Source organism: Mustela nivalis, assembly GCF_964662115.1.
Source record: "Mustela nivalis genome assembly, chromosome: 20".
NCBI classification, from domain to species: domain Eukaryota; kingdom Metazoa; phylum Chordata; class Mammalia; order Carnivora; family Mustelidae; genus Mustela; species Mustela nivalis.
Genome location: NC_139039.1, coordinates 41208320 through 41230597, shown reverse-complemented (window position 1 = coordinate 41230597; position 22278 = coordinate 41208320). Strand labels below are relative to the sequence as shown.

The window sequence follows — 22278 nt, the reverse complement described above, 5'->3', positions numbered from 1 at the left end:
GAGAGAGGGAAGCAGGCTCCCTGCTGAGCAGAGAGCCCGATACGGGACTCGATCCCAGGACCCTGAGATCATGACCTGAGCCTAAGGCAGCGGCTTAACCCACTGAGCCACCCAGGCGCCCTCGGGTTTGATCTTTTTATTTCATGCATACGACTCTGTTTCTTCATTTTATTTGACTCTCCGTGTGGGTTTTTCTGCATTAGAGGAAACCATCAGCTCTTTGGCCGCGTCTGGGCTATGCAACTTCTCAGTCAGCCCTGCCCTCAGTCTTGGTCACCTTGCAGGTCTTCATGACCGTCTAGGCTGTCTCTTGCTGTTTACGGGCTCCTAGTCCTTGAGAGTGCACCCAAACCAGGCTGTGCTCCGGGGGTGGGTCTCAGGCAGCCCCCGATTCCGGCTGACGGGCGGCCAGACCCTTGGGCAGCAGTGTAGAGTACGCGAGTGTGACCCTGCTGGCCACCAGAGCCGGGAGATCTGACCGTGTCCCTGGTTGGCAGCCACGGAAATCTGCCTGCTGGGTGCGTGGATGGGCTCCTTTCCAGATGTGGCAGGAGAGCACAGAGAGGTTCCCTCCAGTATGTGTGTAGGGAAGCCGTGTCAGTCAGCTCCAAGGCGTGTGTCAGATTGTAGGCCTGCCCCTTCACCCCACCCCCAAACCAAGGCCAGTGCCTTATAAAGAGCCAGGGAGCCTCGTTCCCAGAAAGTCTGTGCTGGGCCGCAGGATGGGGGAGTCTGCACACGGAGCTCTACGAGAGCCGTTTTCATTTGCCTTGGCCTTGTGTCCGTGGCTTGTGTCCGTGGCCTTCCCAGCTGGACGTTTGAGGGTTTGTCTCTCATGCAGGTTGCCGGTGTTGGGGTTCCCCACGCAGGTTCAAGCCCTTTGCTCTTCAGGGACAAGCTTGTGGTTGTGATTGGCTCCCAATCGTGTGTCGCTGTACTGGGGCCCCAGTAGGGTGCCCGGCGAGATTGTGTCTCAGCCTCTCCCACCTGCTCTCGTGGTGGTGTTTCTTGTTCACTCGATGTGGAGGAGCTGCTCAGGGAGGAAGTTGTTCCTTGGCTACAGAGCCTTGGTGTGTGCAAGGGGGGTGTTGGGCTCAGGGTCCTCCTGTGTCGCCACCTTGAGCCGGCGCAGAGGCTGTTGTCCCGAGGTTTTAGGCTATGTTTCAGGGTCCGTGGGGACGAGTCGCTTGCCCTCGCTGCTGCTCCCGCTCCCACGTGTCTCCCGCTTCTTAGGTGCACTTTATAGTCAACCCCCGCCTCTAAGGGAGAATCTGAGTTTTAGTGGTGTCTTACCAAATTTATCGGTTTTATTTCTTTTAGTTTACAAGAGCATTTTGTAATACAGTCCTTCACAGTCTTTAAATTTTCTGTTTGCATAATTTTCTTCTTGTCATTGTGAAATGTAAGTGTTTGTGCTTTAATTTCTCGGATAAGCTATCTTGTGCTTCATCTTGCTGACTAGTTTCTGCGGAGGACTAGCTTCGGATTTTTTAGCGCTGCCTTTTTTCGAGTTATTGGGAGTTGCTTTTATCTTTAGTAATTCATTCTCTAGCTTTCCAAAATGTATGTCTAAGTTACTCACTTTTCTTAGGTTTTTATCTGTCTACCTGTATTTAAATTACATGTACTTGATGCTGTGATTTCCTGTGACGGTTGTTTTCCTGGAGTCCCATGAATTCCGATGTATGTTTCCCGTCTCCTCAGAGGTGTGCTGCTCACATGTGGGGTTTGTGTCTGACTTTGCCCTCTGAGCTCATCCTGGCTCTTTGCGTTGTGGAGCCGAGCCGCGCCCTCTGTACTTCTGCTCCGTGGGGCTGCAGTGACCCGTGTTTCAGACGCCGTCGTGTCTGTGCTCTTGCGCCCATGGATAGTCTCATACACGGGAGAGCCTGTCATCTTGTGTTTGAGGAACATCTGTGTCGTCCCTTCATTCCTTCTGTTCAGCGACAGACGGTCAGCTCCCTACAGTAAACCCTGCAGTTTGCTGCTGGCCTCGCGCTGGTTCTCCGTGAACAGTGCCGCGGGACGGGACATGCTGTGTCGCGCCCACAGTCCTACGGATATCTCCGTGAACGGTGCCGTGGGACGGGACGCGCTGTGTCGCGCCCACAGTCCTACGAATATCTCCGTGAACGGTGCCGCGGGACGGGACGCGCTGTGTTGCGCCCACAGTCCTACGAATATCTCCGTGAACGGTGCCGTGGGACGGGACGCGCTGTGTCGCGCCCACAGTCCTACAAATAAATGCGTGTTATTTGCTTGCTGGCCGTTGGCCTCTGCCTGTCTCGTCCTGTTGGTGTCCAGCGCTCTGCTCCGGAGTGGATCCCGTAACCGGTTCCTCACGAAGCCCCCGCTCTCGTGCTTCCTGTGTTGGTGCACGTTCCCGACGTCCGCCGTGGCCTGCACGCTGAACAGGGTTAGCTCGTCTCCTGAGGCTGTTTCTGGCCTGCGACCCCTGCTCCAGCTCCGCTCTGGGGTTGCCTTCGCCGTTTCAGGCCGGGTGTTGTGCCGCGAGGTGGAGAGGACTTGATAGGGCTGGTGGCCGTGGGACTATCGGCCGGTGCGGAGTCTGCGGGAGGCGTAGCAGCCGGAGGCGGTGGTCAGCTCTGTGTGACAGGCAGTCCGTGAGGGCCACGTCGCGCTGGCCCGCCCCGCATTCCGCGCTCCCGGTTGGCTTCTCCTTCACAGACGGCAGAGTCGCTGGGCTGCCCGCCCGCCTGTCTGCGGGAGAACTCCATCCGACCCTCTGCAAGACCACGTTTTCCTTCACTAAACCACGTGGTCTGTGGGGCCAGTGCGTCTCCTTTCTGGGCAAACCGTGGGGCGGCATGGCCACCACCCGCCCCACACCCCCTCCCCGTAATACGTCTGCCTCAGAGTCCCTAAATGTGTTGTGGGAGATATTCAGGAATAAAGTGTTAGTCCTAAAAACAGGTTTTTAATCTTTTTTTAAAAATAAATTGGACTTTTTCCTTTTAATATCTTTTTGTAAGAAAGACTAATTGCTAATGCAAGAGTGACCTGAAATAGGAACTGGAGTAATGTGGACACTGGCCAGCGGGGGAAGCTGAGCTATGACGCTTGGTCTTTCTCTTGGAAAGTGTGTGTGCAAACACACAGGCCTGCGCTGAGGACGGACGTGGAAGTGCGGACTGTCGCGGGAACTGCTGGAGCTCCCACCGCAGCGGCGCTGGGGAGAGGAGAGCGCGCTGTCCGGCCCCACGTCGCCGCGGACGCACAGCTCAGGGCCCGACGGAGCTGCCAGAGGACGTCAGCCTGGACTCGTTCGTCTGCGGGCGTCACCGGGTTTTGTTCCGTTTCGAGGGAAAGTGGCCACATTTTTATCTGAGGTTGGCTGTGGTTTGTGTTTCTGATGAGGCATCAAGTCTGCTGAGCTTTCTCTCCCAGTGTCTGCTGTGTTTGATAGCAGAGTTGATAGCTCACGTGCGCTTTTGAGATCAGTACTGAGCTCAGGTAATTTAAAGGTACGCTTTGCCGTAACCGTAACATCAGTGGTGTCGGAGCCAGAAGTCCAAAATGCAGGTGTGGACGGGCTCTGGGGGCCATCCCCAGCATATGGTGTTTGTGGCAGTCCTACGGTCCTTGGCTGGTGGCTGCCTCATTCCAGTGTCTGCCTCCACAGTCACACGGCCTTCCCCTGCCAGTCTTCCTGTGGCTTCTATGCTCTTGGGGTTGGGGCTGCCATGGTTTATCCAGGGTGATTTTATCTCAAGCCCCTTCACTTAATTCCATTGCCAGAGGTCCTATTTCCAAATCCGGTTATGATGACAGCGTAGGAAGCCACTGAATTCACCAGCTCCAGGGAACCCCCAAATCCAGCACTATTGACTGAGCAGTTCCTCCTGAAGAAGAACTGAGGGCTGACCGAGGAGCTTCTGCACAACAGACCTAGAGACCGAGCAGAGAGTGAGCAGAGGAGGACACCGTGGGGGAGGACCCACCCCGGTGCCGTGAACGACAACAGGGAGAGGGTGCCGAAGAACTGCGGGCACACGCGTCGGCCCTGGGGCACAGAAACGAGCCACCGTTGAAAAGATAATTAGCTTATAAAAGAGATATCCTTAAAATTGTACCAAACCGTGGAGAGCTGCTGGACTCTCTGGGTTTGGGGCTGGTGAGCCTCATGGTTTACCTCTCCCCTCCCCTTGATAGTGTGGATGGGAACAGGGTTCAGGCGCATTGACCAGCCTGCCGCATCCCACCCAGGCCCCTGAGCCCACAGCAGCCCCAGACGCCCCTGGGAGGTATCCCCAGCACTGCGCACCCTGGGGCACCCCCGCTCGGTGCTCACTGCAGCTCCCGCTGTCTCAGCAAGGCGACACAGGTGCAGAGCACCCAGGAACACTGCAGACCCTCCCCGCCTCAGCTTCCGATGCTTGGTGGCTCCAGGCCCTGCCAGCCAGCCCCCCAGGGCGCCCCTGCACTGAGCGCCTGGGACGCCCTGGCTTGCCCCGACTCTGCCATCTGCTGTCTTGCCAGGATGCCCCCTCCACGCTCGGCCCAGAGACCCCCGTGGCCCGTGCCCACTTCGGCAGTAGCAGTCTCATCAGGGCACTCTGTGCGCAGCCTGGAGCACCTCGGTGGCCCCCCCGCCCGAGTTGTCCCTCCGGGGTGCCCCCCGCATGAGAGCCCAGAGACTGCATCAGCCTGTGTTTGCTTCTCCTCACGTACTGTCCTGTCAGGGTGCCCACACTGGGAAGGCCCTGGGACAGCTGCTTAGCGCCACCGTCTTGCCAGAGTGCCGTTTGCATGGGGAGCCTCGGGGCTGTTCCCACCCACTCCCACGGTGGCTCTGGCCATCCCACAGGGCGGCCTGGCACGGAGAGCCTTCCGACCCCCAGCCTCCACCCGCCACAGCTCTGTCCAGCTTGCCCAGTCGCCGGCAGGCACAGTACCCTTCCTCAGGTTTAGGACTCACGAAAACACACACAGAAGGCCAAGCAGAATGGGTCGACAGAGGCCTGTGCTCCGGGAGAACCAGACACAACGGCAGCAGAACTGCCCGACACAGAGGCAGGCAGTGCCTGAGGAAGAGCCGAACGGTCATGCAGATGCTCGCTCAGCTGGAGGGAAGGCTGGGTGGACCCAGGCCCTCGGCGGACACAGGAGACACAGACAGAGCTGGTCGGGGCCGGAGGATACGGTCGGGCCGGAGGATATGGTCGGGGCCGGAGGATACGGTCACGCCGGAGGGACGCACAGCAGACGAGGGGACGCAGAAGGACGGGCAGGGATCGGGGAGGTGGGCGAGTGGAAAGCACCCGCCTGAGCAGCAGGAGGAGAAAATGACTTCTGAGATGGGGGTAGGGCAAGGGAGCCTTGGACGCGTCCAGCGAACACAACGGTCCCGTTAGAGGAAGGGGAAGACGTCGAGAGAGGGCGTGAGACCTCTCCGAGGGCTGGTAAGGTGGCGTGCCCTGGAACCGGGGTGAGCGTTTAGGCGGGTTCTGAAGGGCCACTCCTCAGCCCCATCCTGCCTGCGTCCAGGCAGCGTGTGAGGTCCCTGCTGGGAGCAGGCGGGCGGGGCTGGGGGCTGCAGCTTCCCGCCCCGAGCGAAACCCGGGGAAGGAGAGACGCCGTGCATCACTGCGGGGCCCAAGTGTGCTCAGAAGACCGCGGGCGGCTCCGGAGAAGGGCCCCGACGAGGTGCAGCTGCAGGCGGACGGGCTTCCTGGCCAGAGTGTGCGGCCCTGCCTCGTGGTGGGGGCCGCGGGAGCTTCCTGTGGAAGCAGGGCACACCGCAGGCGTCGGGGACCCCCCACTCCCTGCCTGGCGGGAGCTTGTCTGTGAAGAGACACTCGCCACACCTGCCCCAGCAGGACTGGGGTCATCTTGAGAGAGAGCCCATTGGGGGCTTACCTCAGAGCAGTTGGGGGTGGTAAGGGGACCACGACTGGCAGAGAGGGAGGGCCCGAGCACTGTGGGGAATAAAGCGCACCTCGCCCCGTGTTCGCCGTCTTCGGGTGTGGGGGACTCTGAGTGTGTGCGCGCCGCTCTGCAGCCCTCCCCATGCCCCCCACTGATGCCCCGTCCCCGTGCTTGGACGCCACGCTTCCTCCCACTTCCAGCTCCGTCCACCCTGCTCTCTGACTCCGTGGCGTCCCACAGGCTCTCGGAAGCACGCGGACTTTGTCCTCCCGTGACTGCTTGTTTCACTCCGATGATGTCCTCTGAGTCCCCCACGTCCCGGTGTGTGCCGGGATTCCCTTCTGTTCCGAGCTGGAGAATGCCCTGTTGTGTGCAGGGACCACCTTCCGTGGTGCTCGTCCACCCGTGTGCGCAGACACGAGTGGCTCTGGCCTGCCAGCTGCCGGGAGCGCCGGTGTGCAGGTGCCCGTGGACAGTCTGCTTTCACTCCTAGACACCACCCAGGAGGGGGCTTGGGTCAGCCAGGGGTGCTGTGCTTGGTTTCTGTAGGGGTGCTGCTAAACACGTGTTTCCGAAGAGGCTGCCCTTCATTCCCACCAGCACAGGGGCTCCTGTGTCCTCGCCAACACTTGTTATTTTCCAGGCTCTGTGTGGTGGCCGTCCTGCAAGGTGGGAGCTGGCCGCTCACTGTGTCCCTCGTGTCTGGTGACGGAGCATCGTTTCCTGTGCCTGTTGACCTCCAGTGTGTCATCTTTGGAGAAATGTCTGTTCATTCTACTCATTTTTATTTCAGCTGTTTGGTTTTGTGTTAAATTTCCTGACTTTTATTTATTTTATTTTTTTATTTTTTTATTTTTTTTTTAAAGATTTTATTTATTTATTTGACAGAGAGAAATCACAAGTAGGTAGAGAGGTGGCAGAGAGAGAGAGGGAAGCAGGCTCCCCACTGAGCAGAGAGCCCGATGCGGGGCTTGATCCCAGGACCCTGAGATCATGACCTGAGCCGAAGGCAGCGGCTTAACCCACTCAGCCACCCAGGCACCCCAATTTCCTGACTTTTAAATCCGAGTTGGCGCTGTTGATCTCGCGTGTAAAACCAGAGGTGATAAAGGCGGGCATCCCTGTGAACTGCGGTGGCTCAGCGGCTCCCGTGCGCACGGAATGGAGTGAGAGTTTCTCTTCCTCCCTCCCTCCCTCCCATCTTTCCTTCCCTTTTTCTTTTTAAACAAACAATGTATCATTAGCCCCAGGGGCACAGGTCTCTGTGACTTGTCGGGCTCACACAGGTCACAGCACTCCCCATCGCGCACACCCTCCCCAGTGTCCATCACCCACCACCCTCTCCCTCCCCTTCCCTCGGCAACCCTCGGTTGGTTTTGTGAGATTGAGAGTCTCTTAGGTATGGTTTGTCTCCCTCCCGATCTCATCTTGTTTTATCCGCCCCTCCGTAACCCTCTGCCCTGCCTCTCAAATTCCTCATATCAGAGAGATTATATGATAAATGTCTTTCTCTGACTTACTTCGCTTAGCATGGAATGATGTTTTTAAATGTTGAATGTCAATCTTGGAAGCATTTCTTTTTCTTACCTGCTTAGATATGTGTATGTTCTTACCTGGCAGTATAAAAACCACTGAAGATATGCTTTGTGAAAATGGCAACTTCGTTTCCTTAGAGTGGGTGTTTTCTCTTGATGTTCTGTGTGGACCCAAGTTGGGTGCCATGCCTGGTGTGGCCCCGGGACCTGACGGAGTCCAGTGAGCACCTTCACACTACCCACATGGCCACGTTGTGTGTGTGCTAGCATGGGGAGCCCCAGGGGCCATCGCCACACTGTGATACACGTGCTAGAAGGACAGCTCCTGCAGCCAGTCCTGCCTCGTGTCTGCGGGATAGAACGGCGTCTCCCGTCCGGGGGTCCGTCCTGCAGGCTGTGTCGTCTGTGTGGCGTGGGCCGTGGAGAGCAGCAGATGTTTGCCCTTCCTTGGTGTGCTCCTGGCTCTAGTTTGGAAAAGCTGACTTGTGTTCAGGATCTGGATCAAGGACACCTGACTCCCCTAAGGTTGAGTGTGGCACCATGGGACCAGCCGGTATCCAGGAGTTCCTTTGGTGGAACCTGCCACCGAATGGGAAACTTCGCATGTTTTCGTCAGTGCACTTGCACCTGTCCTGGTGATTTACAGCCGTTGCCAGTGCGGTGTGAGTGTCTTCTGACCGTGATAAATGGATTCCCTTGGTGCAGGCAGCTGCGTTGGTGAGATGTAAACTCTGGCTAGTGGCGCTGTCACCGCCTTCTTGTCGAGTGTGCTGGAAAACAGCAGCATTAGCCCTCGGCCCGAGTGTTGGGCCCAGACCTCCACCAGCCAGCGCATTACCTCTCTGCGAGCCTCTAACTGGCCCACTCATGATGTTTTGGAAATAAAAATTGTGTGCACCTTTACCTTTGATGGGGTGGAATGCTGTGTACTGTTATTATTTTTTTAAACTATAAAGTACCTTTTAAAGAAAATGTATTTAAGTTGTTGAGTTAGTGCCTTATTGTTTCCTTATTTTAGCCAAAAAAAAAAAAAAAAAAAATGGGGAAGAAAGAAAAAGAGAAATTGGGAAAGCTTTTAATTAGATGTATTTAAGTAGGAAAATCAACCTTTTCCGTCACCTGGCTTCAGTTAAGCACCTTAACAGTCCGTATTGTTCGGTCGGTGCTTCCTAAGCCAGCTCCTGTGCGGTGGTGGTTAGGGTTAGCCTGGGGAGGATGAAGGAGATGTGGGCTCAGGAGTTGGTACGCCATGAGTCTGTCCTGGGCACCCTGTTCTCCCACTGACCCACTTCCCGAGTGTTTGTAGTATTGTCCGTGTCACAGTGAAGGCCATCAAGTGTGAGCCTCTCTTGGTGGCGCGTACCCAACACCCTGGCCTGGTCTGACCGCGCTCTGCCCTTCCTGCTCTGGCATCCTCAGAAGGACCTGGTAAACCTCCGATTTCTTGCCGCAAACAACAGAGGACACATTAGCCGTGTAACCTCAGACTTGGAATGTGCTGCTTTGAAAGTCAATGGTTGCTTTCAGAATTTCCCAATTTTTGTTTTGGTCTCCTGAGTTGCAAACCAATATCTTGTTTTATAAAAGAAAAGCCGAATGAAGATCTCCGTGTGAAAGTCTTTAATAAAATGTGTCTTTATTTCAGTATCTTAAATAGTGACGATGAAGAAATATTCAGTAACGAAGAGCAGGAATACACGTCCAAAAAGAGGAAAAAGGATCATTTTAGAAATGATACAAATGCTCAATGTAAGATCATTTTTATTAACAATTTCATGGTATTTTACTTGTTTAATATATTGACATACTAAATTGTTTTGACGATTTGCTGTCTGAAGAAGTAGGGGACGGCAGACACATGAATAACGGCTCTGTATGCAGTACTGCCCACCGACTTGGTTGTCAGACTCTTTGCAGCTTCACCATTTAGTGAGCAAGATTTGCTAAAACAAAAAAGAGAGCAAAACCCAAAAAGCAGCTCATGCATGTGTAATCACTGAAAAATGGTCGTGAGCTCAATTACCCGTTCGCTCCCAAGCAAAAAGCCCAGGTCGCAGGGGTCTTGACTCTGGACTCCGGGCAGAGCTGGCCTGGGAGCCAAGGGAAGCACGCAGGCCCGGTCGGGCAGGGAGCCTCCTGCCCGTGGCTCACCTGCGCGACAGGCCCCACTTCCCACTGTGGCCCGAGCAGGAGTCGCTGGCCTCTGTCTTAGGGTATTCAGGCTGCTGGGGAAGACGGAGTCCTGTGGAGAACAGAGTCGCCACGTCCTTGAGGTTCAGGGTCTGAGTTGCATGAAAAAGGCAACAGTAGAAGAAGAAAAATTGTTAGGGTACTCAGAATTAATGACTAATCAATTCTTTTTTTTTTTTTTTTTTTTTTTACAAATCCCGTTTTTATAGTCCTTTATGTTTCACTATTAACTGCGGTTTCTCATAGGCTAGTTTTCGTCCAAGTTGCTAAGATGTGACACGATCTGAAGTCATTTCTCATAGGCTAGTTTTCGTCCAAGTTGCTAAGATGTGACACGATCTGAAGTCATTTTTCATGTCAAGATGTTTCAGCAGCTCTTAAACTGGTGTCGGGAAACAGAGCAATTCTGTTGACATTCAACCAAGTGATAGCATCTCTTGTCTGTTTAAGTCAGATTAATTTTGTTACCATGTACAACTGTTGAAGTTCCGTAAAAATCTTCATTTTAAATGATTTGCCAGATTTTAAAAACAAAGTTAATTTTTATTCTAGGTTTTTATCGTGAGAAATGGATCTATGTCCATAAAGAAAGCACGAGAGAAGTAAGTATTCCATTATAAATAAGAGTGTATTTGGTGTTTTCTGTTGAATACGTAATGTCATATTAAATAAATTCTCTCTTTTGCAGTATGAGATCTCTGGCTCACATTCTAGCAGATGAAAACCTAGGATCTTTGAAGCGGTGACTCGTGTGTGCATGTGTGTGCACGCACGTGTGTGTACCTGTGTGTACCTGTGTGTGGTTAGTGCCCCCGCCGCAGATCTGCGTCAACCGGAGGGCTGTTTCAGAGCAAGGATGGACCCTTAGACGGTGTGACGCTTTCCCACCGCCTCTCCCCAGAAGCTGCTGGTGTGAGCTCAGGTGCTGCTGGCATGTGTGTCCTTGCTCTCGTGTGTTGCGGGCAGTGAGAACAGGGGTGGCCCCCATCTAGAACCGGTGTGACATTGTGGTGAAGTCTGAACCTCTCCAGACCAGTGGGAGCCCGTCCTGCTCCTGTCTTTTGCCACGCTGGCGGCAGCTTTTCTGTGGGCCGTGGGCCTTTCACTTTGACTCTGCCTCCTTCTCTCCTTAGTACCCATGGACGCCTCCTCCCTTTCGCAGCCTGAGACGCTCTTCCTTTCCTTACTTGGTAGCAGTCGGGGAGCACGGTTGAGGAAGTAGTTGTTTAGTGTAGGGGTACGATGTCCAGAAGTGTTAGTGATGGTTGTTCTGATGTGGCGCCACTTCCCAGAAGCTTAGGGCTGGCTTCTGAGCCGGAAGACTGATCCGGCCGGTTGGTGGTGAGGACTGCTGTGGGTTTGAGCTCGGTCTCGGCTTACGCACACGCTCATGAGAGCGCTTGGCAGACTCTGACTGGCTGCTGCTCATGCCTGTGTAATGCTTGATCTGCTCTGTGTTACCACACGGACTACAGAGCAGAGAGCCAGTCAGGACAGCGTGAGCAGCAAAGGGAGATTTCTGGTGAGACTGCAGAGGTGTTGCGTGGGCCCTGGGGCAGGAGCACAGCCAGGCTTCTTACCCTTGGCTGCGTCTCTGGGCTGAGCACCTGATACGGACCAGGTACTGTTGCTGCTTGTCTGCGTGGCCCACTGGGGCTGCCCCACAGCCTCTGAGCTTCCACGTGTGGTACCAGGCCCCCCAAACGCAGGCGGGCTCGTGTGGCCCAAACAAGTGTTTCATAGTCTGTCAATTAGATTTAATCCCCCCCGAAAAGAAGCCGCTGTGGCATGGGTGGCCTCCTGAAAAGGAGTCTGTGTCTATACTAGCATTTACAGTTCCATTCAAGGAGGAGTAGAAATGTCAGCAGTGATGGACTTCAGATTATAATCTATAATTCACCTTTGCTTCCTGCACAGCTCCCAGGAAAATAGTCTGCGTATAGTAGATACTCATTAATAACGTGTATTGTTTAAAAACATGTGTCTTGTTGGTTTGTGCACACATTAAGACCATTCTTAGGATTTGGGCACAAAACCAAATCAACTTTCATGGGGTGTGTTTGGTCTGAGATGCGGGCGTGCACTCCAGCTGCTTCACTAGCGCCTGTCCCACCATCTGTTTGAGAGGCAAGGGGTCATCTGTCACCTCATGTTTCTAGGACTGTCACGAGTTCATCTAACCCCACAACCGTGACTTGAAAATCTCCGTATACTCTCAGGATTTCCAGTGCAGAAGCTCAAGTTTGGAATGACTCCTCACACCCAGTGCACAGCTCCGTGCAGACCGGTGCAGACTGCAGGGCCCGTCATGAAGGACACGCAGCTGAAATAGGTGGCAGGGTTTCCAGTACCGAAAACACGTTCTCCGTGTCCACCTGTTCCCTTGGCTTCTGGGTCCTGTGGGTCTGACGACCAGCTCCTGGTTTCGCTGCCAGGTGTCTTCTGCTCCCCCCCGGACACTGCACGTAGTCACCCCCAGCCCTGGGCCTCAGGCCTTGGCCCGGTGTGCGGGGTGCCTTCCAGACCCACGGGGAGCCCTGTAGACCCATGGGGCAAGGGGCTCCCTGCACAGGGCGTGGGCGTTTCTGCGTGTGTGTCTGCAGCAAACCCATCTTCACAGTAGCCGGGCAGACGGCCTGTGCATCTGTAGGCGCTTAGCCTAGAACACACCCCAGTGAGATTGAAGTTCCCCAGCTTGTCCGACAAGAGAAATCACCAGGATCCTGACCAAGTGTTTGTCTTTGTCGTGTCTGTAGTGGTGTGAGAATGGCAGAATGTAGCGTCTTAATTCTACGTGACATTTACCATTGCTGTTTTACTCCCCACTAAGGATGGAATATATCATAAAAACAAATGCCCTTTCCCAAAATTAAAAAAAATTTGCACAGACTGATCACATTAACTGTCACTCCATTTTGACTAAGTGACTAATTACAGATCTCAACTGCTCTGTGTCTGTTTTTGCAGAGGCACGGCTATTGTACTCTGGGAGAGGCTTTCAACCGCTTAGACTTCTCAAGTGCAATTCAGGACATTCGGAGATTCACTTACGTGGTCAAAGTAAGTCTTCGTTTCAAAGCCGTTTCGAGGACACTTGATGGGCTGGGATTTGAAGGTGACATGTGTACATATTTAAGGCGCTAGTTCTAGTGTTGGTGCGAAGTTGTGCTTGTTTGATAGCAGAGCAGAGCACGAGGAGCGAGCTCAGGAGGAAACAGAAGTGCTGGGCGTTTCTCCCGCACCAGCGCCCCTCATGCCACGCACTTTCTCCCGGGGCCGCCTCACGTTGCCCACGTCACCCAGCCGCACCCTCGGGTGCATTGCTGTGGGAGACCCAGGGGCGAGCGCGGGTCTTCCTGAGACTCCCGCCCAGTGGTTTCATGTGCGCGTTCTACTCCGTGTTACTCCCAGGCATGCGCGCTGCCTCAGGGACCAGCAGCGAGCTGGCAGGAGAGAAGAGTCCATGTCTGCGGAAGCCTGGATGCACTGCCATCTGTTTGTACAGAAAATTCTGTCTCGGCTCACAGAGAATGTATACCCTGTGCAATGTGTGTTATAGGCAAAGTGTATACGATGGTTCCGATGCTGTTATTTTCGGGTTTAATAGGACTGTGAGACGTTAGAAATAGTTTCCTTGTAATGGTTTCTAGGAAGTTAAAAGTATTAGTGATGGGACAGAAATATTGTGCGTTAAATCACTCTACACCTGAGGTAATAGTACCTCTTTGGTTCGGCCCCGGTCGGAGTTTGCCAGGGCGTCGTCGGTGACCGGTGTGCGTGGGCCCCTCTGCTGCCGTGTGCTGTCTGGAGTCCCGCGCTCTGGGCCCTGCGGGCTGTATTCAGATGCACGCCCTGGCCAGCGGGGCACCTTGCCCGTTCTCCGGTGAGGCCCCGTGGCTGCGCTCAGCTGGTTCAGAGTGCGGCGAGTCCGGTGGCCAGGAGCTGTGCATGAGCACAGAGGTCTCTGTTCGGTGAGGATTTCTCTGTGCACTGTCTGCAAGCACAGGCCGTCCAGAGCTGTCCCTGGCCACTACTGAGTGCCTCCCCGTCCCGGGGGAGGGCGTCCTCACCAGGGTGGAGCTGGGAGCTCCACAAGGGTGCGGGTGCTGAGCTCCGACGAGGTGGGTCCCCCCTGGGCCAGAGTCCGTCCTTCCAGCCGCCCGAACCTGCTCACGGTTCGTTGTTCCCTCTGCGTGCCTCACTCCTCCCGCGGAAGAGCCTTTCCTCTTTTTGAAAATGAAAATACCTACGTTAGCCTCTTGCCAACATAACGGCCATGAAACTACGTTTCCTCTGCTGGTTGTTTTCTGATACATAGAAAACGTGCAAGTGTGCATTGCCCCCCGAAAGGGCCCCGAGCCCTCCTGGAGCACTGCAGTCTCTGCGCCGTTCCCTGGAGATGGGGCGCAAGGAGCCCAGGGACTGCGGAGGTGCCGAGGCCAGGTGCGTGAGGCTTGACCCGCTCAGTCACTGCCCGGCGGGAATCCTCGCCTCTCAGCCCCCAGGCCTGCCCCTTCGCACCCCTTCAGAGGTGGCAGGGTTGCCTTCCGAAGGCCCACTTGCCGTGTCTGCCTTCTGCGAAAAGCGAAGACAGAAGGCAGCCTCCGCGATGCTCTGAGTCCGCGCGCTGCTGTGGACACACCTGTGCGGTCCTGGCCCCGGCCCGCGCTCTGGCACCTTCTCTGCGCACGCCAGCTCTCCAGCTCTCCCCCAGCTGCGTTCTGTGCTCTCACCTCCGGATTTGCTTGGGGCCCCCGGGACACCCCACTCAGCTCACTGCCACCTCCACGGGGAGGTGGGCCCTCCGCGTGCTTGGTGCTGTGCATTCTTTGTTGCACTGCGGGGCGTGTGCTCAGGAGTGGGCTTCTCCAGCACAAGCACATGTGGCGCGTGCGCTGGAGCCCGCTGGGGGCGGACGCTGTCATCCGTGGGAGCAGCTGTGGGTTGTCGTGATGCTTAACGGGTCTACGGCAGCTTGTCCCGCGTCCACAGCTGAGGCGCTCGTCCTGCGAGTGACGCGGACTCGTCTGTGCCCGTTCATGTTGGGACACAGAGAAACAAGATGGGAGGCGGCATGTGTCCGACATCCTGGGTCATTTGCTTATGTTTCTCAAGGTGTTCGGTGATGGTTTCCTTGAGGATTTATGTGGAAGAAATGAATACGTACTCTTCAGTATGAAAATATGAGATGCTCTTGTTCCCCCGATGTTAGCAGTTTAAATGGACACTAATCAATGATTTTAACATGTTTTCTGAATAAAAATTGGTATTATTTTAGTGTCCAATTACAAATTGTTTTGGTTGCCGAAGTAAAGTTAAGCATTTTGGAGTGGATGTGGTCCTCATTCTCACCGTGTTAGGAGTGGAAATTTGATGTCTTCTGAAAACAAATCCAAACTAAGTTGTCTCCCCCACAGTCCTATATGCAATAGGAGAAGCCATTCTTGGGATTATCTGTTAGTGTTTGCGGCATTTTCATACTAGATTACTTTAGTAATTTTAATAATGTTTGTCTGAGTTTGAGGAGCAAATGTTATTTTTTCAAGCTGTACTCACTCTGCTTTGTAGAGGAGAAAACATAATTTTAGGTGCCGTGTTCCTCAAGCTCGTGTAGCTGACTTAGAATTGGGGCTGAGCCATTGGGTCACTTGTGTGCCTAGTGTTGGTGGGAACTCCGGGGAAGCCGGGGAGCGGGGAGTGACTGTGCAGGGAGAACCCAGGGCGGGCAGCAGCGGCTGGGCCTGTTCCTCCTGCGCCAGGGCGGGTTCCTGACTTTGTGCAAGTGGGGAGGTGCATGTGGTCACGTCAGGCAGCTGGGAGCAGAGTCCAGACACCAGTGCCCGCTCTGGGCCAACACGGACGCCTCCAGCAGTGCTCACGCTGCCTGTGCCGGCTGACCATGTCATCGTCCTTATTCACCGGTGCTCACGTTGCTTTTCATGAACGTGCTGCCGTGCATTAGTTTCAGGCTAGGTGGTCATCACGGCGTCACAGTGCTTTTAACTCCTGTCTCTAATTCGAAACCAGCTTCTTCCTGTTTTGTTTTAATATTTAAACTTTATTTTTTCAGTGTTCCAAGATTCATTGTTTATGCACCACACCCAGTGCTCCGTGCAGTCTGTGCCCTCCGTAATCCCCACCATCAGGCTCTCCCAACCTCCCACCCCCGGCCCCTCCAGAACCTCAGTTTGATTCTCAGAGTCCGCAGTCTCTCATGGTTCGTCTCCCCCATCTCCTCCCGTTGTCCTCTGTGTTTGAACAGATTGCGAAAATTGTCCTGGCCAGTTACTTTGAAAGCCTTAGCATAATTTATTGAGCTATTAAATTTACCTTCACAGAATCAATGCTAACAAATATTTTCACTTAGTAGTAATTTTTCTCTTATCAACTCTTTGCAATTAATATTTCATAATATGCCATGAGAAATTTCCTTCTTGATAAAGAAAAAGACAAGTCAAGTTACAGCTTAGATTTGACCCTTGGTGGGGCGCCTGGGTGGCTTTAGTCGTTAAGCACCTGCCTTCAGCTGAGGTCCTGGTCCCAGGGTTCTGGGCTCAAGCCCGACATTCGGCTCCCTGCCCAGTGGGAAAGTCTGCTTCTCCCTCTTCCTCTCCTGCTGCTCATGTGCGCTCTCACTTATTTTCTCTCAAATAAATAAAATCTAAAAAAAAAAAAAAGATTTGACCCTTAGCGTGTGAACAGTGTTTGTTGTTGTTGTTGTTGTTTAAAGATTTCATCCACTCATTGGAGGAGAGAGAGGAGGCATAGTATGGGGAGCAGGAGAGGGAGAAGCAGACTCCACACCGAGCAGGGTGCCTCACGAAGGGCTCCATCCCAGGACCCTGGGATCACAGCCTGAGCTGAAGACAGCCGCCCAAGCAGCTGAGCTCACAGCGCCCCGAGTGAACAGTTCTCAATACCGCATCCATAATTCAGCTCACATTTCATTTATCCCATTTATAAGTCATGTTAACAGCATTTTTGGTGAGTTTTATGAGCTTGCTTTCATTAAATTAAGGACAGATGTGGTGGAAGTTTGAAGATTTTACTTAAGAAAATTAAGCATACACTTGGAAACATAGGAAGCCAACACTTTCAGAGAATCTTTGGCGCCAGATTCCGGCTGTGCTCTGCCATAAGCACTTGTCATCTCTGTGAGTGAAGCCACGTTGAGGGAGATGGGCACGGCATTGCAGGGCCGACTCAACCCCAGCTCCGGCTCCTTCCTGCATGGGTGGCCTGTGTGCCAGCCTGGTCATCCTGAGCGTGGGACCCGGCCTGCTTTGCTCACCACAGAGCCCCCTGGGCGCGAGGCCTTGTCCATCATGGTGGAGTGAGGGCCCGTGGCCAGACAGCTGGCAGCCTAGGACAGACGCGGGCCAGCTGACCCAGCGCTCGTCTGTCCTTGCTGGAGCTCGGGTTGGGTCTCTCCTGTGGGTGTAGCCTTCATCCTCCTCCTGTTTCCTGTGGGGTCCCAGGCCCTCCCTGTAGCGCTGGGAGAAAAGAACAGACCACACTCCCCTGCCCGATGTTGGGGACAGCAGGGCAGTGTGCGGGTGGCTGGAGCAGCCGTGGATTGAAGGGCTGTGGGCGTTTTCCAGGAAGGTTGTGAAAGCAGCAGCTGCTGAGGTTTGCACCGGGTTAGATACGCTGTGTTTCCTGCAGCAGGGACTCCCCGGGGAGAATCCCCTCAGAAGTATAAAGTGCTTACGCCTTCATCTGGGCTGCGTGGGACGTGTGCCTGCGGTCCATGGGCCTGGGCCTGCAGATGGGCCTGAGGCCCCACCGCCGTCGCTGGCACACTGCCCCCTCTTCTGCTTCCTGCGCTGGCTCGCTGGTTCGGTAGGTTTTAGAGGACAGCACACGCTCAGGAAGGGAGCTGCACGCCACCACACAGTGTGGTGAGTCCCCCCATCCCTCCGCAGGCTGCTCCTACCCGGCCCCTCTCCCCCTGCACCCCTCCCCCCGTGGCCCCGCCTCCCCCGCGGGCGGCCGCTCTTCATTTCCAGGTGTTCTCCAGGAAATGCTCTCTTTTGGAAACAGGTGTGCCTGCCTATTTGTATTTTTGTGGGGACGCACAGAATTTTAAGTCCCGGGTAGGACCCTGCCATGTGTTCTGTGATACCGAGAACGCGGCTGGGACTCCTCCAGACAAGTGCGCTTGTCGTTACGTCCTGCGCTTCCCCAGATGCGCACTGTTCATCTTCTGGGGGTGGCAGAGCCGGTTCTTCACTCTCACTCCCTGGGCGCCTGTAACCGGAGCATCTCATGGACGGACAGTTCGGTTTACTTCGGCTTTACTAAAACCCTCGTAGGAACACCGGCTTTCCTCTGCGATGGTAACTTTCCTCTTCAGCTTGTTCTTCCGGTTCGCGTTAGCCTGCGGCTGCCAGCGTCAGAGGCCGTGTCCCCCAGCGTGGGAAGCCGCTCCCTCGCCCACCTGTCGGAACGCGGTGGACACTTTCACGGTGTCGAGTGCAGGGTCCTGGGCCGGATTCTCTCCAGCTCTGTGAAGTGGGAGTGCGCCCTCCGCGATTCAGCCGCAGACACACTCAGCCGTATAGCAAACGTTCGGCAGTCCCCAGGGCTCGTGACCTGCTTGGGGAACAGGTGTAGCGGGGGATGGGACAGTCTGCGACTCTCTAGGCCCCAACTCCTGGGATCCTGTGAGAGGAGTTTGTTAACCCCTCCGCCCTGGGGGGTGAGCCAGTCCTCACCGAGTGGCCGTGTTTGCACGTGGCTGACAGATGGTCACCGGGAGGTGGGTCATGGAACTGCTGGACGAGTGAGGTTTTCCGAAAGCGCAGTCTTCTGAAAGAGTATTTTAGCAGCTTCCAGACTTGGAAGAACGTTTAATGGTGGAAACCAGATTTCCCTAAGAGATGCTTGAGCAACTGACCAGGAGGATGGAGTCGGTCGGGACTGAGCCGCTCTGGCCCCGTCTTCCCCCCAGGAAAGGTGCAGTGTGAATGGCCAGGGGGCCACACCCCCGGGATGCCCTGAAAGGCCCACGTCTCGCCTGCAGTTCACACATGAAAAGTTCAGAGTTTGGGGGTTTCACTTAGTCCTTTACTGCTGGGTACTTCGTTCCAAGGATTCCATGTAACTGCTGCATTCGAATCATCAGTTTTATATGTTCCTACAAAATATTTCTAAGTACTGAATCTGTGGGGTTGAGTGGCAGTCCCTAAAAGTCTTATGTCCACATGAAGCGTTAAAATGAGAAGCTGGGGTGGCGGGGGGAAGGGCCTCCCCAGGAGCCTGGGTAAGGCAGGCTCTGTAGATCCCAGGGGGCCACAGGGCTTGGTTCCCAGCTTCTGGAGTGGAGCAAATGCGTGTCCCGTGTCCCCAGCACCCCGTGCCTGCCGCATGGCCCTCGCAGCTGGGCGACGCTCTGGCAGGAGGCTGGTGGGACCGAGGGCTGTTTCACTCACGGGCACAGCACCCGCGTTTTGTGCATATTCCGTCTTCCCTGCGGGCCAGAGCACAGTTGTTCACAGATGTTTGGAAGGAGGATGGTTTCAGCTGCGGAAGCCTTGGGATGCCCTCCCGAGTGGAGGGTGCAGGCCACGTCCACGGTGATGGCAGGTTCACGGCCGTGTTCAGTGATGGAGACCTTGCTGCTCTTAGTTTTAGGAACTTTCCTTCTCAGGGGGAACAAGTGACCTTCCTAAATGTGTCCTGTGACATCTTGCAGTGGTGGCCTTTCGAGCTCAGTGAAAAGGCCTGTGAGGTTCCCAGTAGTGCGGAGTCAACCTTTACGGGTCTCAGGTGCATGATGGCCGTGTAGGAAGCCTGCTGCCCCAAGCACCGCAGCCAGCACAGCAGCTCACTGGGCGCCTGTTCTTCCCAGAGTGAGCAAGCAAGGGGGCCCAGTGAGCCACCGTGGACATGAATTGTCGGGTGGCTCAGGCCAGTGATTTCCTACCGCTGTGAAATACTCACCGCGAGTTCTGCTGAAGGTACAAACTGACTTGTAGGGCACTCTGAAATAATTAATTTATTACTGGTTATTTTACTGAGTCCACGGTTCCTTCTCTTTTCAAGAAAACTAGGTGTTTAGAAATGGAGAAAGTTATACATTATATGTTGATAAAAAATAAACATTTTTAAAATGGAGAAGGTTGGTTCTGTATTTTAAAATGTAGATCCTTCACAAAAAGATGTCTTCTCTGTTCCTTAGCACAAAAAAGATACATTTTTCTTAAATCTTCCTTGTTGTCAGTTCAAGAATTAGCGGTAGGCCACTACACCTGGTGTTTGCCAAGTCTGCTCCCCAGAAACTTGTTGGGTTACAGCATACTAGAAAGATCTGTCGATTCCCTAAGAACAAGATGTGTTAAAGAGGAAGGACCGAGAAATACGTGTGGGGCCTCACACAGATGCTTGTTTACTTTAGTAGAGAATATATTTACTCTCATGGGATAGTATCGGGAGCGTGTGTGCGTCTAGCGTGCGACTGGACAGGTAGGGCGTTCCCAACAGCGTGTCGGCAGACGTGCCATCTGGGGACAACTTTGTGGCCTGATTTCCTTCCTCAGAGGTTGACGCTCACCTGAGTTTCCTGTTTATAGTTCTGTCACCTTTGGAAGATAGTTTTATGATTTTTGTCTTTTGTTTAAAATTGTATAGTAGTAAAATCGTATCATATGTAATTCTGAGAAACTCGTATTTCTCATTCAGTATTATCAGAGACACTGGTTTCCAGTCAAAGGAGACACTCTTCAACTAACTTGATACTTTGACCTCAGTAAGATTAAATTAGATGCTGTAGCTCTGACGTTTTTAAGTGATACAGCATAAATTGATGGTTATGGTAGATGGCTATTTCCCGGCGTGGGGTGTACTGGAAGTGTGGGCTTTGTCCTTTAGAGGGCGGATCAGCAGAAGCCCATCGTCCAGAAGCCTGAAACATCCCTCTTGTGGGTCTGCAGGGAACTGGCCCACCTTTAACAGGCCACACGCCGGTGCTGTCCACAAGACCACCTGCGTGATGAGTAGACCCACTGAGGGGTCCTGTAACCCATGTAAAATTGTAAATTGTGTTACAATATAATTTAAAGGAAATAGCAGCCCTTCCTACTGCCCCTTCTAGAAGTCTGTGAATAAGACGAGAGTCCTTGGGAAAGGGGAAAAAAGGAACAAAGCAAGAAGTGGGAGTCCCGACTCACAAATCATCTACTCAAGGTGATCCCCAAACGGGAGGGTCATTTCCAGTGCATTCTGTGTCACTTTGATGCCCGTTGGCCTCTGAGCACAGGGACAGGGTCCTGGGCCCCGAAGTCTCCTGGGAAACCAGCCCAGACGGCAGGGTCACGGGCTTAGGACGGCTGGTTGGAATGCTCTGTATTACAGAGTTTCAGTTCCATTCCTTTTTTGTTAAATGTGTGAGATTGAGAAGACTTAAAAATCACGCTTCTGGAATTTTACATGACTGAAGGCTGAAGCCGGCAGGTGGGGGCAATACATGGGCGAGAAGAGGAGGGGCCGGGAGCAGGCCTGGGCCCGTCTGCAGCCCGTCTCCAGCATGTCCAGCTTGATGTGACCAGAGCTGTGGTCACCTGTGCCCCGCAGCGCATGTGTCTGCGGTCACTGCCGCAGAGGAAGAGGACTGCTTACGGAAGCATTAGTGGGAGCTCTGTCCCCTCGAGGTCATTGCGTGGTCGTCCTACTTGTAGCATCTGCTGTCTCCTGTGTCCTTGCTCCCTCTGGAAACTGGCGAGGTGAGCGGGAGGGAAGGCGGAGTGTCCAGCGTTCAGGGAGGCAGGAGGCAGGTGCGGTTACCCCGAGCAGCCTGGACTGGGCCGCAGCAGTGTGGGGGGCTGAACAGGTGTGCCTCCTGGGCCAGGGAGGCCTGGCTCTGGGTTCCCGACGAGTCCTGCTGGTGCGGACAGTGGCTTTCTGGGTAGCAGCATTGGGGTGAGGTGCCTAGGAGGCCCCGCAGAGCAGGTGCAGAAGGGAGTTGGAGCAGGGGTGTGTGAGGGCGCCCGTGACCCCGCCACCTGACATCCCAACATCGCACCGGGGGTGCGGACGGGAAGGCAGACCCCAGCCGGGGCTGCAGGGAATCAGACGTGGGTCCACGTGGGCACGGGGGGTGCTGTGGGGTGGGTGAGGGGCCCGAGAGGAGCCCACACTGGGACGCAGGGCAAGGGATGGGGGGCAGGGGTAGGCAGATGAGGAGGGACGACACGGGGTGAGTGTGAGGGGGAGACAGAAGGTCCTCCCAGCTGCCGAGGCCACGGGAGATGGCCCGGTGGTCAGAACGTGAGGGGAGCACTGAGGGACAGGTGGCCCAAGGAGAACCTGCCTGAGACGAAAACCTCGTGGAATCTGCTCTTGGAAACAGTGTCCCACCCTCGGAGGCAACGGAATAGCACAGACAGGTGTGGGGTCTCTGGAGAGGACAAGGCGGCGTGGGGGCTTCTGCTTCCAAACTCAGGAACGCACGTGCTGTCCTCCTCCAGCTCCTGCAGCTGATCGCGAGATCCCAGTTAACGTCCCTGAGCGGCGTGGCGCAGAAGAACTACTTCAACGTTTTGGACAAAATTGTCCAGAAGGGTAAGAGGTGCCCCACGTGTCTGAGAACAGGAGGAGGTGGGGCTGCCTCTATTCCCCAGGGTGGGTGACGCCGTCGTATCGGGACAGGCTGCTCCCACGGGAC

General features: G+C 54.6%; 1 protein-coding gene and 1 long non-coding RNA gene across 6 annotated transcripts in view; one reads left to right on the top strand and one right to left on the bottom strand.

Moving 5' to 3' along the window:
• FBXO25 (F-box protein 25) overlaps positions 1–22278 on the top strand; it is a gene marked incomplete at its 5' end in the record, with an annotated part of 53200 nt that overhangs the window by 21479 nt on the left and 9443 nt on the right. For 4 of the 5 annotated variants that reach the window (XM_082715302.1, XM_082715304.1, XM_082715301.1 and 1 more), the window contains 4 exons: positions 9070–9173; positions 10167–10216; positions 12582–12674; positions 22082–22175. In XM_082715302.1, the coding sequence (XP_082571428.1) occupies positions 9070–9173; positions 10167–10216; positions 12582–12674; positions 22082–22175 (341 nt within the window). Of the gene's footprint in view, positions 1–9069; positions 9174–10166; positions 10217–12581; positions 12675–22081; positions 22176–22278 lie in introns of those variants that run through there. The other variant, XM_082715305.1, reaches the window with a different exon arrangement.
• Positions 51–17535, bottom strand: LOC309855220. The gene is made up of 3 exons (XR_014306676.1): positions 9951–17535; positions 6932–9897; positions 51–6706 (listed from the first exon to the last, which is right to left on the bottom strand). It is a non-coding gene; the product is annotated as an uncharacterized lncRNA (long non-coding RNA).